This window comes from Sus scrofa, chromosome 5 (genome assembly GCF_000003025.6).
Source record: "Sus scrofa isolate TJ Tabasco breed Duroc chromosome 5, Sscrofa11.1, whole genome shotgun sequence".
Classification (NCBI taxonomy): Eukaryota; Metazoa; Chordata; class Mammalia; order Artiodactyla; family Suidae; genus Sus; species Sus scrofa.
In genome coordinates, this window is record NC_010447.5 from 4,433,812 (window position 1) to 4,450,505 (window position 16,694).

The 16,694-nt window shown below is 56.1% G+C and overlaps 1 protein-coding gene across 2 annotated transcripts in view; it reads right to left on the reverse strand.

Moving 5' to 3' along the window:
- Positions 1-16,694, reverse strand: part of ARHGAP8 (Rho GTPase activating protein 8) — a 50,632-nt gene extending 33,938 nt beyond the window's left edge. The window contains exons 1-3 of one of the 2 annotated variants that reach the window (XM_021091086.1): positions 16,616-16,694; positions 1,977-2,092; positions 1,407-1,526 (exon numbers count right to left, since the gene is read on the reverse strand). In XM_021091086.1, coding sequence (XP_020946745.1) covers positions 1,407-1,509 — 103 coding nt within the window. In that variant the 5' untranslated portion in view covers positions 1,510-1,526; positions 1,977-2,092; positions 16,616-16,694. 2 annotated transcript variants of the gene reach the window in all.

Sequence of the window (16,694 nt, forward strand, 5' to 3'; positions counted from 1 at the left end):
CCCATGTTGCTGTGGCTGTGGCATAAGCCAGCAGTTATAGCTCCAAATGGACCCCTAGCCTGGAAACCTCCATATGCCTACAAACACACACACAAAAAGAACCTGACATAGTGTCTGTGAGGATGTGGGTTCAATCCCTGGCCTCCCTCAATGGGTTTGGGCTCCAGCGTTGCTGCAACTGTGGTGTAGTTCTCAAAGGCAGCTCAGATCCTGCATGGCTGTGGCTGTGGTGTAGGCTGGCAACTGTAGCTCCGATTTGACTCCTAGCCTAGGAAACTCCATATGCGGGGTGCAGCCCTAAAAAGAAAAAAATAAATAAACAAATAAATAAGCTACCAGGATATATTGTGCAACGCAGGGAATAGAGCCACTATTTTAGAATAACTTTACATAGAGTATAATCTACTAAAATATTGACTCACTGATATAATACTATCAATCAACCATACTTCAATTAAAAGAAAAGAATAAACTGCTACAGCACTCAGGGCACCACCGTAAGGGATGACCCCTGGACCGTCTTAAGGAGGCGGAGGAGGAAGGAGACAGGGCGCCCTTCCTGGCACAGGTCGGTCTGGGTCTCAGAGCTACTTCAAGCCCCTAAACTCGGCATCACCGCCACGCTACCAAATCAGCTGGACCGAGAAGGAACTTCAACCTGCCGCGTGCCTGGAGCAGTGAGGAGCAGACACCGGTGGGCAAAACCACAGGTTCCCGGAAGCAGGTCAAGCAGCCAAAGCGACACCCAGGGCTTCCTGCACCCAGGTAGGAAACGCTGGCGCCGATGCAGGCGGAAAAGCGTTATTTCCAGCTCCAGGTCTTCGGCAGGTTCCTAAGATCTGCCCTGGCTACTGCAAACTGCGAGGAGAAATCTGCCCTCTGGGGAAATGAGCAAACCAGCCTGGCCCCACGCAGCCATAGTCCCAGCCTCACTCACCCGTGTACAGGCGTGACCTTAACCGAGTCTAAGAGGGGACGCCGTGAAGGGGGTCTCCCTGACCTCCTACCCTGGCCCCTGTCTCCAGGCGCCCTCAGGCGTGTTTTCCAGCCACTCTCAGTTTGCTTGACTGTGAAATGGGGGTACAGAGCCTGGCACTCTGGAGGGCAGCAGTAAGCAGTGAATGATACCCCTCCATGTGGGCCTCACGACCCAGGAAGGGGGGGTCTCACCATCCACGGGGGCTCATCCGAATCTGCGTAAAACAACTCTGGAAAGACTAAAGTCCCTGATGCTTCGCTGGGGTTGGGGGGGGACCCAGGATGGGCGGAAGGACGAAGGACGGAGCACTTGTTAGAGGGTTAGGTTTCTTTAAGCCATCTAAGTATTTTCCCTGTTAAAAAAACAAATAAATGTGCATCGGTGCTGTCCTTCTCCCGGGATGAGACTGCAAAGGGACATAGTTTACCTATTTCGGCCAGCTCCTCCAAGGCCAGCCTGGACACGCTCTGCTGGGGGGCAGGACTGCCCGGGCGCAGGGTCCGGATGTCAGCTCCCGAGGATCCGGGCATGGGGTCTCTCTGATGCCCTGGGAGAAGCACACGGAAGCCGGGGACATTTAACACACGTGCACCGGGCTTGAGGGACAAAGGACGGCCTGTCACGCGGCCCCCCTTGATCAGAAGAAAAGCACCTCGGACCCCCTGTGTGTTCGACCTGCCCAGCCCCGCCCCCGCTCGTGGGAGAATCGCCCTCCAGGTACGATTCGCGGTCCCTGGAGCTGGAGCCCTGGATGCAGCATCCACGGCATGCGTGGGCCCCTGTGTGTCACCTCCTCCTCTGCAGGCCCTGCCCACCCACAGGGGCACCTGGACTGGGCTCCCCCTCACCCACCAGCCCCAGGTCCGGGAGAGCCAGGTGGAAGGAGGTGGTCAGGGGGCACGTGGAAAGGGGACACGCTTCCAGGGCCCTCGCACTTCAAGGACAGCCTTGTTCGTTCATTCCTGCCTCGCCGCCCCCCTCAGCAGTCTGCACTCACTGGTCCCACTTTGCGGAGGGGTAGCTGAGGCCAGCGAGGATGAATCAGAGCTGGTCACGGCCGCACAGCGAGAGTTACCACCTGGTTGTTCGGTACTCAGGAGGCTGCTTCAAAACCTGCAGAAATCGTTACACACAACTCCCTGTTGGTATCCCAACAACGGAGTATTATTCGTCATCACATCGAATGAAGGGAGTTCCCGTCGTGGCGCAGTGGTTAACGAATCCAACTAGGGACCATGAGGTTGCGGGTTCGATCCCTGGCCTCGCTCAGTGGGTTAAGGATCCGGCGTTGCCATGAGCTGTGGTGTCGGTTGCAGACACGGCTCAGATCCCGTGTTGCTATGGCTCTGGCATGGGCCGGTGGCTGCAGCTCCGATTCGACCCCTAGCCTGGGAACCTCCATATGCCGCGGGAACAGCCCAAGAAATGGCAAAAAGACAAAAAAAAAAAAAAAAAAAAAAAAAATCGAATGAAGGAGTTCCCGTCGTGGTGCAGCAGAAACGAATCCAACTAGGAAACATGATGTTGCAGGTTAACCTACTGAACTGGCCTTGTTCAGTGGGTTAAGGATCTGGCGTTGCCGTGAGCTGTGGTGTAGGTTCCAGACGCAGCTTGGATCCTGCATTGCTGCAGCTGTGGTGTAGACCAGCAGCTGTCACTCCGATTCAACCCCTGGCCTGGGAACCTCCATGTGCCACGGGTGTGGCCCTAAAAAAGAAAAAAAAAAAAAGAGAGAGAGAGAGAGAGAGAGAGAACGAAGCACTGTCACCTGGAAGAACCGGAAAATACTATGCCAAGTGAAAGAAGCCAGAAGTCCCCGGCCAGGGATCAATCTGCAGTCACGACAGTGACAACGCCCGGTCCTCAGCCCACTGAGCCACCAGGGCATTCCCAGCATGGGCTCTTTTTGGGGTGAAGCAACTGCCCTAAAGTCGACTGCGGTGATGGAAATCTGGCTTCTAGAGCAGCAATGAAAGCATCTGTTGTTTGTTTGGGCTGTACCCACCGCCTATGGCGGTTCCCGGGCTGAGCCGCAACACCAGATCCTTAGCCCACTGAGCCAGGCGGGGATCGAGCCCGCGCCCTGAGCCACTGCAGTCAGACTCCCAAGCCACTGTGCCACAGTGGGAACTCCGAGCAGTGAAAACACCTCTGGGACGACTGAGGAAATCTGAACGTGCCCTGAACGGTTGATGATATTAAAGGAATTATGGCTAATTGTCTTAGATCTGAGAAACTACCAGGTTATCCAGGAGAATGTCTTTCCCCTCAGATGCTAAAACAGCCAGCAGGGAGAGCGGGGAGTCTGCCACTTACTGCCAAGAGCTCAGCTAAGAGGGGGACAGAGACCAAGAAAGCCCATGGGGAATAGGACCAATTTCCAAATCAAGGCAAAACGTGTGTTTTCTCCCACGTTTCTGTACTCTGAACAATTTCCATAAAAATGGCTGGAGGAAGGAAGGAGGGACCAGCCCGGCCTGGCTCCATCATCGAGGCAGCCCGCCTCCCATTGATCAGAGAACAAAACTGAGGCCAGTGAGGTGCAGACACCGACCCACAGTCACACAGCACGTGCGTCAGGCCCAGGCCCCTCCTGGGACTCCTATCTTTTTACAGATTCCCTTCCCTTGGCACAGCAAACCTGGTTTGTTGGGGGCGGGGGGTTGGCCGTGCCCGTGACATGCAGAAGTTCCCAGGACAGGAATGGAACTGGAGCCCAGCAGTGACAACACCAGATCTTTAACCACTGGGCCACCAGGGAACTCCTAAACCTGGGTTTTTCGAGTGACTCTTCTGACAGCTCTCTGCTGTCCCCAGGGACCATGTTCTGGCTTGTGCCAACCAGCCTCCTCCCTCTACCCCCTACTGTACCCCAGCCCCTCAGTGCTCCTTGCAGCCCAGGCCACCTCTCATCAGGTGGACTCTGCTACCGCGGATGGCTGTGTGGCCTTGCCAAGGGCTGTGCCCTCTCTGGGCCGAGACGGAGGAAGAGCCCAGCTGGTTGCTGGTGGAAGACCCAGGCCAGGCAGGAGGGGGAGCCCAGCACAGGGGGAGGGAAGGGAAGGAGGGGCAGAGACCCCTGGAGAGGGAGACCCCAGGAGCCACAGGCAAGGTCTCAGGAGTCGCTTGTGTGCCAGCGGAAAGGTTCTTGTCTCATGGCAGAAGGAATTCAGAAAGGAGACACACACACACACACAAACGCACGCACGCACACATATACACACACGAGCCCTGGCTCTCCTGTGCCCGCAGTTCTGGGCCATCACTTCCAGCAAGCCCTCCACAACACCCAACACCCCTTCCTACTCCAACAGACGAAGGTTCTAGACCACCCCTCAACCACCAGCTTCCACCACCCCAGCCCACAGCGCCCTGCCCCCAGCCGGGGCCCGCCTCCCCTTCCCTGTGTTGCTGCAGGAGAGGCAGATGTGGTGGCGGAGGGGCTGGGCTGCAGGGCCCACCTGGCCCCACCTCCCACCTTCTCCACGCTTCCAAATCCAGCCTTCCCTAAGCTGGGAGCCACTCACTGGGGACTCAGGAGGGCAGTGGGGTGACACCTAGGCCAGGCAGAGAGCCACCCTCTGTTCACAGTGACAGCGAGGAAAGAAACTCCACTGGCCACACCCCCAGCCCTGGCCCCGCCCAGGCAGCAGGTCTGCCAGGAGCATTGGCCGGGAGCCCGGGGAGCTGGGAGCTCAGGGCGCATTGGTTGTCTGTTCCTGGTCACCAACCAGCCTGACGGCCAGGCAAGGGGTGCAAGGGCTGTCAACACTCTCATGACAGGTGGGAGGGGCTCCCTAAGTCTGAAGGAAGGAAGGAGGCCACTGTCCCCACGCCAGCGTCACCCCCACACACCCAGCTTCCAGACCCGCATGCCCCCTCTGGGCTAGCCCGGAATAAGGCTTCTGAGGTGCCAGGGCCCCTGACCTGCCACACGGGGCACCTCCTGGGGGACTCGCCCGCCCAGTGGAGGAAACACATCTGGAATGTTCTTGCTTCAAAGCTGGCAGGAGGCACCAACCACCAGGGTGAACAACCCAGGCGGGCTGGACGGCCCCCAGGGGCTGGACTGCAGCCACACTGGGCCAGGTGGCACAGCCTGAGGTCACAGAGCCGCTGAAGCCAAGAAGGCTTTGTTTTTCCTCCAGACTCTGCTGTAACCAAACAGTGATTTTTTGCTCCTCCTCCTCTTGCTCTGCAAGCTCAAAACCCTGACCCCGACCGCCCATCTCAAAGAGCACAAGCAGCGTGATCGGTTTTAAAGTTTGCACACCCACGCCTGAGCATGTCACACAAAATCCGTGCTTTGTTGTGGCAGCGAACGGTTGGCAGGGGGGTGAGGGTAACTGTCGGGAGGAGTCCTGGGAGCCCCCGCCCCGCAGGCTCACAGTGGAGGGTCAAATAAGGCTCTCCCACCATCCCGGCTCCTCCACGGGCTTGGATCAGAGCCCCTGCGGTGCGTGGTCAGTGGGACCCCACCCCTTGCAGGATGGACATGTGGCCAGCGCAGGGGAAGGAAGCCCACCCCCGCTGCCTGGGCTTTCCTCGGGGAGGCCCGCGTCCTGCTGCCACCAGGCACCACATGGCTGTGTGTCCACTCCAGGTCCAGGGGCCCCAAGCAGCTCTGACCCGCTGGGAGGTACCCATGGAACAGAGAGCTCCTGTATCCGATATGCTGGTCCCACCAGCCTTGGGATGATTGTTTTTTTTTTTTCTTTTTTTTAGGGCCGGGCCCACGGCATATGGAGGTTCCCAGGCTAGGGGTCCAATAGGAGCTGCAGCTGCTGGCCTACACCACAGCCACAGCAACTCGGGATCTGAGTCATGTCTGCGACCTACACCACAGCTCACGGCAACGCCAGATCCTTAACCGACTGAAGGAGGCCAGGGATCAAACCCACATCCTCGGGAGACTGTTGGGTCCTTAACCCACTGAACCACAATGGGAACTCCCCATGATGACTGATTTTATGTGTCAACGTGGCTGGGCCATGGTGCCCAATTGTTTGCTCTAACACCAGTCTAGATCTTGCCGTGAAGGTATTTGTGGATGCGAGTAACATTTACAATCGGTTGACTCTGAATAAAGCAGATTTCCCTGCAAGGCGTGGGTGGGCTTTGTCTAATCAGTTGAAGGCTTTAAGCGCAAACCCCAGGGTATTTCAGAGAAGGAAGGCTCCCTTGACAACACAGAATTCCTGCTGAGTTCCAGCCTGCTGACCTGCCCTGCATGTTTTAGACTCACTGGTGCCCACAATTGCACAGCCTGACGCCTTAAAATAAATCTCTTTATATATAAAGACCCCCCTGCTGCTTCTGTTTCTCTGGAGAACCTAACGGATACAGGTCTCTCATATGCTGATTCCGCCTTCCCAAGAAATATCAGAATCATAAAACGGTGCACCAGAAGGGTCACGGAGAATATCTTATGCCCTCAACTCTCACCGTACAGCAGGAAAATGGAGGCCCAGAGAGGGAAAGGGACTTGTCCAAAGCCACACAGCAAGTCAGTGGTGCTGGATCTTGAGACCAGGACTCCCACATCAGCCTAGAACCAAAATGGCTCCAGATATGGTAGGAAATGCCAAATATATAGAAATGTCAATTTTTTTTTTTTTTTTTTTTTTTTTTTTAATGCCAGGAGGAAAGTAACGACAGGGACATTCCACCACTGGCGCCAACCAGGTTGATTTTGTCACATCTTGCATCTCACACTGCACCCAGGTGTGGCTGTGACTCCAAGCCCCGTCTTTGCAGTGGGGCCCCCCCAACATCAGCTATCTTGAAGGGTTATTTCATCTCACTCATCAATTTCCCAGCACTTACTACCAGTCCCGCGGGGGCCTCCCCTTAACTGGGGGCAGCCGAGCCTCGATGGGAAACTGCCTGGCCGGGAGCAGAGGACCTGTGGGCCCTTGTAGTCATCTGGAGCTAGTTCACGACTCTGCGAGTGTAGGTAAGCGACAGCAACAGAGAATAATTCATGTCTGCAGACACACAAATTCTGTGCTGGGGTAGAAGTTCTAATGATTCCCTCCCCTCCCCCCCGACCTAAAATACCTGAATCTGGCCCCACGCACACTGCCACTTCCAATATCCCTGACCAGAACGGCATCTGCCTCCCAGGTATCTTTGAATTCGACTTGGCTCTGGGGACCCAGCCCCCTGCAGCGAGCAATCTCTGATGAACGAAAGGTCTCTCCCTCCGCAGCTTAGCGACAGGAAAGCGGGCTCAGGAGCCCGGGTTTCAGTCCAGCCTCATCCCCACCCACACTCCCGCATCCTGGACATTCTGCCCTTTTGCTCCTGTGGCTCCAGCCACAAACCTGCCCACCTGAGCCCCTCCCAGGACCCCGCACTGGTCCCACTCCCCCAGGGCCTTTGCACAGCCTGTTCCTGGGGCCTTGTTCTTTCCCCCCTAGGGGTGTTTCTTCTAATACCAATTCTCGGATTCTCTGACCCCAAGTCAGTGTCCTGCAATCCTCCCCCTCTGACATAAACTACTCGGAGTTAGCAGCAACCTAGAGGTTAAGGACCTAGTTCCTAACTTCATTTCAATATCTTTTGGGGGGGGGGCATGCCCGCTACACGTGAAAGTTTCTGGGCCAGGGATAGAAGCTGTGCCATAGCAGTGACCAGAGCCACGGTAGTGCCAACGCCAGATCCTTAACCACTACGCCATCGGGGAACTCCAAGACACCAGTTCAAGGGCCCCGTCCCCCCGCAAGCTGCACTTCTGTTCAACTTGGCTACAAATTCAGGGGATTCCATGATCCCCTAACTGATTCAGTAAATTGTTAGGATGATGCCCAGAGCTCAGGAAAGTGCTTTACTTGTGATACTGGTTTATTTTCAAGGACACAATTCGGGGGTTCCTTGGTGGCCCAGCGGTAATGAACCCAACTAGTATCCATGAGGTTGTAGGTTTGATCCCTGGCCTTGCTCAGTGGGTTAAGGATCCGGCGTTGCCATGAGCTGTGGTGTAGGCCAGTAGCTGCAGCTCTGATTGGACCCCTAGCCTGGGAACGTCCATATGCTGCAGGTCCAGCCCAGAAAAAAATAAAATAAAATAAGGGACACCACTCAGGAAGTGCGGAGCAGAGGAGATGCACAGGGCCAGGGATGGGGGCAGGCTGTGCCCGTAGCTTCCGGGCCCTCGCCGGGTACCAGCCTCCAGCATGGGATGTGTCCCTTTGCCTCTGGATTCTAGAGTTTGTACCCAAATTTCATTACAGGGGCAGAAGTGACGAGATCCTTGCCATTGACTATGCGCCCTCTCCAGCCCCCTCACCTTCCAGGAGGTTGAGGGGTGGGGCTGATAATTCTAAGCCTCTAATCAGGAGGGTGGGTCCTCAGGTGACCAGCCCCTTTCTGACTCTCTAGGGCCTCACCTTGAGTCACCACATTAGCACAGCCTCAGGGAAGGTCAAAAGGGTTCACTGAGAATAACAAAATTCACTCCCATCCGGCAGGAAATTCCCAGGGTTTTAGGAACTCCGAGGACGAGGACCCAAAACCTACATCTGTGCTACAGCACTGTCCCCACTGCAGGGCAGCTCCCGTTCATCCTTCTGATCTCTGTTAAGAGAATTCTCCTGGAGTTCCCTGATGGCCCAGCGGTTAGAAAGCTGGTTGTCACTGCTGTGGCTCGGGGTTCAATCCCTAGCCCAGGAACGTCTGGGTGCCATGGCCAAGGCCCCCCAAAAAAGAGAGAGAGAGGGAGAGAGAGTTCCCATCGTGGCTCAGGGGGAACAACCCGACTAGCATCCATGAGCGTTCGGGTTTGGTCTGTGAACTGAGGTTTGGCCCTTGCCATCAGCCTCTCCCTGGGGCAAACCAGGAGCCCCAGCAGCTGCTGACCCGCAGCAGCCCCCAACCCTCCCCCAAGGGGTGCTCGGGGGGGGGGAGACCAGGAGGGGGCACTCTGTGCTTTGGGAAAACTGGAAGAGCAGATTTGCCGACGGAAAGATACATTTTAGATTTTATGGACCCCATTCTTGCATCTCCTCATATCTAGAAAAACACCAGAATCCGTCCATGATGACTGGTGTGTCTGTGACGAGTGGCGACCTTCCCGAGACCAGCGGCGGGGAGGGGGGGGACCTTGCGTAAAATGTGTGCCCTGCTGTGGGCACCGCCCCGCCCTTTAAGACTTAGATCGAGATTCCCCCTTTCCTCTGCGGGGCAGGAATTCAGTGAAGTGGACGAAAGATGTCACCATCCACGTGAGAAGAGCCACGCCCAAGGCTGGGCCCGGGAGCCCGGAGGGAAAGACACAAAGACGACGCCCCCGCCCCCATCCCGCTGAGAGGCACCTCAAAGAAGTGATTCCAGAAAGCCCAGACCTTGGCATCTTCCCACAGAAACTGGTTTTACTGTACCTCTTTTTCTGTGCATCTGGGGATCTGCAAACCTTTGGTTCCTAGACCTTCCCTTTTGCAAAAACTCCTGTATCCTAGCTTCCCCCTCACCTCCTCGGAGCGGATTCTAAGGCTACTGTCTGAGATGCTGTCGCCCGGCTTAAGTCCTAATTTCACCCCAAATAAAACTTAACTCTCAACTTTCAGGGAGCACATTTTTTCAGGCGACAGATTCTTGGCCTCGCTCAGTGGGTGAAGGATCTGGTGTTGCCCTGAGCTGCGGTGTAGGTGGCAGATGCGGTTCGGATCCCGTGTTGCTATGGCTCTGGTGTAGGCTGGCAGTTGCAGCTCCGATTGGACCCCTAGCCTGGGAACCTCCATGTGCGCAGGTGCAGCACTAAAAAGACAGAAAAAAAACCAAAACAAAACAGAGAAAGAAAGAGAGCGAATTCTCCTTCCCCACCAGAGAGGCAGGGCCTCCCACACTCTGCTAGCATCTTTGCCATCACGGGCAGGTCTGAGCTCTACCTAGTTCTGCGATCCTTCAGAGGCAGGGTCTGGGCTTCCGCCTGGACTTGCTCAAACAAACAGGGTCCCGAGCACCCAGCCCGGCGTGTGCAGGCACCCCCACAAATGCCGAGATCAAATGAAAATCAACCAGACATTATGAGTGGACCCTTTTTCCTGGGCAGCGGGCTTCAGCCCACCAGCTCCATCCCCCCGACCTGCCCTCGCCCTCACGCACCTCGAGCCCTTCCTGAACCTCCCGCTGCCAAGCCCTTTCCCTCTGAGCCCGAGGATGGGGACATGGGCACCAAGAGCCCCCAGCATCATGAGGCCACGCCAGCTGGAGATGTGGCCGTCACGCAAAAGAGGTTTTAAATCCCCCGACGGTTCTAAATAGAATTCATAGCAAATTGAAACTAATTCATGGCAAAGTGGTTTGTTGCTATTAAAATGTTTGCACGTTACACAAATAGACCCTCACGGCAATTATCTTAATGCTGTAGCTACAAATTATCACCTACTCACCTGGGCAAATTAGCACCTAATTTAATTTGAGTGGCACGGCTGACGTGCAAGGTGCGTGAGCAAGAGGTCGCGGCCGTATGTGCCTGATCCGGGGCTCAGCTGTGGACGAGGCGTCTGGTAAAGGGGTCTGCGGGGAGGAGGGGCAGGCCTGGGGCCACCCAGGGAGGGCACTGAGACCTGGAGAGAAAGGGTCCCAGCTGGGGTGAGGGGCGCAGAGTCCAGGTCTGAGGGCTGGGAAGGGGGCCCCTCCGAGTTGGGATTCTAGGGGCTCTAGGCTGCAGCCCATAAAGACCAATGTAAATATTTTGGTTTGCTTTTTTGTTTGCCCTTTTATCTCAGCTCTGTCACAAATGTATGGAGACCGACCCCACTACCTACCCTCCATCACAAACACCACTGGAGAAAAAAACCAAAACAAACAAACAAAAAAACCAAACACCACTGGGACCCGGACACCGGCGAGAAGGCACCTGCCATCATGTGTCTCCCCTGGGTGAGACACCCGAAGGGGTCAGCAGCAAGACCCAATGTGCCGTGACCTGCCCCGCTTGGCGCTGGGAAAGGACGAAGGGGTCTGTAAAGAGCTGCTGGGGCCACCCAGCCCCCTCCCGTGGTTCTGTAGACACCAGTCTCAACACTCCTCCCAGCCTCCTTGTGGCCCCGGCCCCTGTACCAGGTGCTCCCTCAGGTGTGCACCTCTCACCTGCACAGCCCTCCGGCCGCAAGGAGGGAGCTGAGTCACAGCATCTCCCCGGGCCTGCCTGGTTACCTGAGCACGCCTGGCTCCCTTTTCAAAGGTTTGCTGGGGAAGCCAAGTTGAGCCAACCAGCACATGGCACTTTTCCTGCCCACAGGGATGGGCTCATTCAGGCTGATGAGGTACCAGGAAATCTTTCCAGGTGCTTCTGGGAAAGATCATTTGCTCTCAAGAGATGCCTATTGGAGGAGTTTCTCTCCACCCAGCTGTGTATAAAGATGTGGACTGGAATGGCTACAGCCAATTCACTACCACCCTGAAGACCTAGCAATCTACAAAAAGGCAGGAAATTGCTAACCCTTGATCAAGCCGTACCTGATCTCCAAAGCATCCACAAACCATTTTAGCTACATGGGCCAATATGTCCCCCTTGACTTTTGGGCTAGTTCAGAGTTGGGTTTTCTGCTGTTACAGTCAAAAAGCCTTAGAAGCCCCCAGATCCAGGGCTCCCAGAGTTTCCTCTAGACTCTGGCAGCCCTCAACAGCCTACACCATGTGTCCATGTGTCCTCTTTTATTTATTTATTATTTTTAGGGCCATACCCATGGCATACGGATGCTCCCAGGCTTGGGGTTGAATTGGAGCTGCAGTTGCCAACCAGCACCACAGCCACAGCAACACCAGATCTAAGCCATGTCTGCAAACTACACTGCACTTTGCGGCAATGCCGGATCCTTAACCCACTGAGTGAGGCCAGGGATCGAACCTGCATCCTCATGGACACTATGCCAGGTTCTTAACCTACTGAGCCACAACAAGAATCCCATACGTGTTCTCTTGACTTATTACTGTGTGTTCACTGACAGCCGGGACCACTTCTGATTCATGCTGGAGTCCCAGCACTCATCCAGCCCAAGACGTGAAAGGAACCCAGGGCCGGGGTGGGGGGGGGGCGGTCTGTTTCCTAAGAGAACAAGCAAGTCCACACAACAGAGCCCAGCATTCAAAACCTTCCTGCCCCGTCTCACCATCACTCCCAACTCGCTGGCTCCAGTGTCTGCCCTCCAAGCTGCTCTGTCCGGGAGAGGACACAGCTGGGGCCTCTGCCATAGCCTCCCCCAGCCAGACCCAGACCTGTGGGGTGGGAGGGCCTCTCCTCTCCTCCCTAAGCGACACTAGAGCCCACACTCTCCATCCTAAACTCCCCCAGCTCTGCACTCAATGCCCCAAGGGCCTACCCCACACCTCCCACGACACCGCAAGTGCCAACAGTGTCCCGTGGTTCTTGGAATAAAATCCAAAACCCAACAAGGCTCCCCTTGAGGCTCAGAGGGTAACGAACCCGACTAGTACCCATGGGTTCAATCCCTGGCCTCACTCAGTGGGTTAAGGATCCAGGCGTTGCCGTGAGCTATGATGCAGGCTGCAGACAGGGCTCAGGTCCCACGTTGCTGTGGCTGTGGTTGGCTGACGGCTACAGCCCAGGTTCGACTCCTAGCCTGGGAACCTCCATATGCCTCGGGTGTGACCCTAAAATAGACAAAAAAAAAAAAGAAGAAGACAGATTAACCTGATTTGGATCCTGATAAAAGAAGAAATTTTATATTGGAGGCACCAGGGAATCAGAATAACTGGGAACTGGATTGTAAGGATTTTATTCATTGTTTTCAGTGTAGTAATAGCATGTGGTCAGCTTATAAAAGGGGAGGCACACAGCAGTATTTATGTAGCACGAGTATTAAAGTAGCATGGCAGGAGTTCCCTGGTGGCTCAGCAGGTTAAGGACCTGGAATTGCCACTGCTGTGGCTGAGGTTGTGGCTGTGGTGTGGGTTTGATTCCTGGCTGGGGAACTTCCACGAACCATGGGTTCAGCCAAAAATAAAAATAAATAAAATAAAGTACCACAAGAGTGGGGGCGGTGGGGGGGTGAGCAGATGGAGGGGGGAAGCAGCTGGGGCTAAGCCCAGGCCAGGCATGGCCGTGGTTGCTGCTATGATGTCCTGCCTACTTCTGAGTAGCTGAAATTCTCTATAAAGAAAAAGTACATTCATAAGCCCTCCTACCTAACACACGATGTGTTACAACAGCACAGAACCAAATGTGGTCCTGGGAGCTTTCGGGACACGGGAGGAGCAGAGACCCTCACAGCAGGGGTCTCAGAGGCCCCTGGAACTTGATGGAGATCAGAGCCCAGAGAGGAGGTGCTTTCCAGGAGCCCCACATATGCCCCGTGCTCCAATCCGCTGCCCTCGGCTTCATCCACCCAGATGACCAATGTCCCCGCGCAGGTGGCCTCCTGCCCGCTGCTTCCTGTGCTTGCTTTGGCTTTATGACCAGGTGGGGGAAGGGAGCTGCCAGGAGTTTCCAGACTCCCAACCTGCCAAACCAGTTCCTCCGATGGCCGGTCTCTGGCTCCACTGAAACAAACTTCTGGCTCCGTCCAGGGTCACTGAAGAAAGAGCCACTTGGCCTCGGCCCGGCCAGAACAAGTTCCTGAGAAGTGGGGGGGGGGCACCTACCACTAACAACTGTAAACACCTACAGAGGGGCCACGCCCTGTTTCAGGCGCTTTAAGCAAATTAACTCTTTTTTTTTTCCCTCCTAATTCTCCTCGGAGCGGCGAGCCCCTCTGGTTAGCAAGTCACGGTCCCATGGCGGGGACGGCAGGTGCCCGCGGTAACCAGCACCCCACCCTGCCCTCACTGATGCCCGCATTATCCCCTCTGAGCCTCGGATTCCCTGCTGCTTCTGATGCCCTTGGGAGACGTGAGACATTGGGGACACGGCTCAGCCAGGCCTCCTGCCTTCCAGGGACCCAGAAACCTGGACGGTGGCCAGACCCAGCTGCTAGCAAATCCAGGAGCCTCCAGGGGAGGACGGCTGGAGTGACACGCTCACCTGCTGCTCACCTGCAGCCGAGCCCCACTTGGGCATCTGAGGCCACGCCCACTCCCACCTTGCTAGGCAAGAAGGGGACACTCCCTTGTACCCCGGGAGGCCCAGAAGCCTCTGGATACACAGGGCACATCTTCCGTGCACATTAACTCTTTTTTTTTTTTTTTTTTTTTTGTCTTTTGTCTTTTCCAGGGCCGCTCCCGCAGCATATGGAGGTTCCCAGGTTAGGGGTCGAATCGGAGCTGTAGCTGACGGCCCACACCACAGCCGCAGCAACGCCAGATCTGAGCAGTGTCTGCAACGTACACAGCTCACAGCAACGCTGGATCCTTAACCCACTGAGCAGGCCAGGGATCGAACCCACAACCTCATGGTTCCTAGTCGGATTCGTTCACTACGGAGCCACGACGGGAACTCCTTTTTTGGTCTTTTTAGGGGTTGAAGCTGTCTCATACAGAAGTTCCCAGGCTAGGGGTCGAATGGGAGCTGCAGCTGCTGGCCTACACCAGATCTGAGCCACGCCTGCGATCTACACTACAGCTCACAGCTTGCAGGATACCTAACCCAAAAAGCAATGCCAGGGAGCGAACCCGTGTCCTCATGGATGCTAGTTGGGTTCGTTACCACTGAGCCACAACAGGAACTGCACACATTAATTTTTTTAATGTATTTTTAAAAATTTTTTTAAATTTATTTATTTATTTTCTGGATGTAGAAGTTCTGGGCCAGGGATCAAACCCGTGCCACAGCCGTGACAACACTGCTTATCCCGTGATCCTTAACCTGTTGAGCCACCAGGGAACTCCCATTAATTTTAATCAAAGGATTGAGGGAAAAGTTAAGTAATTTGTCTGAAAAGAAACTGAAAGCATCCTTTTTCTGGCCCAAGCTGTTCTCACTGAAGGCAATCACTCCCTGGCAGGCTTGGAATGTCCCCACCCAGAAGGCAGATACAGTGCCCCTGGACGCCTCCCTCAGCCTGATGGGGAGGGCATGGACCCATCCAGGTCTGGCTCTTCCCTCACTGGCTGCAGAACCGTGGCAAGCCACCTCTACCTCCCTGCCTCAGTTTGCTCATCCTTAAAAGGGGACAGTAACCGTCCCTGCCTCCTGAGGCTGGTGTGGGTGAGGAATGAGGCAATGGAGCATGCAGTTAGGGCCCGAGAGCCATCGGCAAAGGTGACCTTTTTGGGGAAGCATAGGAGGAGGGTCACTTTACAAGTCAGGAAGCTCAGTCCCCAAGAGGGAAAGTGACCTGCTCAAAAACTTGGTCTCTGGAGTTCCCGTCGCGGCGCAGTGGTTAACGAATCCGACTAGGAACCATGAGGTTGACGGGTTCGGTCCCTGCCCTTGCTCAGTGGGTTAACGATCCGGCGTTGCCGTGAGCTGTGGTGTAGGTTGCAGATGCGGCTCGGATCTCGCGTTGCTGTGGCTCTGGCGTAGGCCGATGGCTGCAGCTCCGATTCAACCCCTAACCTGGGAACCTCCATATGCCGCAGGAGCAGCCCAAGAAATAGCAAAAAAAAGACCAAAAAACCCCCCAAAAAAACTAGGTCTCTGACTCCTTCTAGAGCCCTCCCTCCTCTCCTGCTGCCCCATGTCCCTCTTCACCCCTCAGCCCCTGCCTGGCTGTTGCTTTGAGAAATGGTCAAACGTCTCTGCATGAAAAAGAAACTCACAGATAAGACCCTAAAACCGCCAACAGAGACGGACCAAAGCTATTTACCGGTGAGGCTTAGATGTTGCCTTCTCACCCTGACAAATGTCAAGGCAGCATGTCACAGACAAGCAGCACCAAGCTCTCTGGAGTCCAACACAGCCTCTGTCACAAAACCTCAAAGTCTGTGGCCTCAGACAGCCTTCCAGACAGGAAAGCCCTCCAGACAGCCGGAGGCCGGGTCCCCACCCTGCCCAACCAGGCCTCAGGAATTTCTCAGCTCCCACCCTGCTTCCTTCTCCAGGGACTGCACCTGCCAGGCCCTGGGGAAAGCCCCGAGCCAGGGTTTGGGAAAAGTGAAAGCAGCCGGGGCCTCTCCCCTAGCTGGCTGGCGATCGAGGAGGCGGATTAGCCGCCCCATTTAAGTTTGGGCACCTGAAGGCTTGGGGGTCCATCCCCCGTGACAAACGAGCGCGCAGCCCCTGCCAGAGTTTGCATCCGCGCAGCACCTGCTCGGCCGCAGTGTTCTCATCTGTGAAACGGAACGATGCCTCCCGCCACTCAGGTTTGGAGGGAGGGAGCTAATGTGCCCGCCCAGCATGACTGCCCGGCAGGATCAGAGACCCCGAGTTGGGGGAGGAAAATGGGGGGCCGACGAACGTTTGGGCTGAAACGAGCCAGATCCACCAAACCAAAGCACGGAAACGCCGGAGAGAAGCGAGGGAGCAGAGAAGAGGGGGGGGGGAAGAGGCGGGGGCAAGAGGGGGGAAGGAGGAGCGCGCGCCAGTGGAAAACCGGGGTGGGGTCGGAGGGGTGGGGGGGCTCGGGGCCGGAGATCGGGGGGTGGCGGCGACGGGCCCCGGGGCCCCGGCGAGCACCCGGCTCCGCTTCCGGCCTCGGCGTCCCCGCCTGAGCAATGGGCCCAGCCTCAGAACCCGCGCGGCATCCCCCTGTGGGCCCAGACCGGCTCCCTCCCGCGGCCACCGGGCCTTACCTGGCTACAGCCCCGCCGGCGCCTCACCTGGGCTCGGCCGGCCGCGAATCCCCTGGCCCCGCCCCGGACGTGGTTCCCG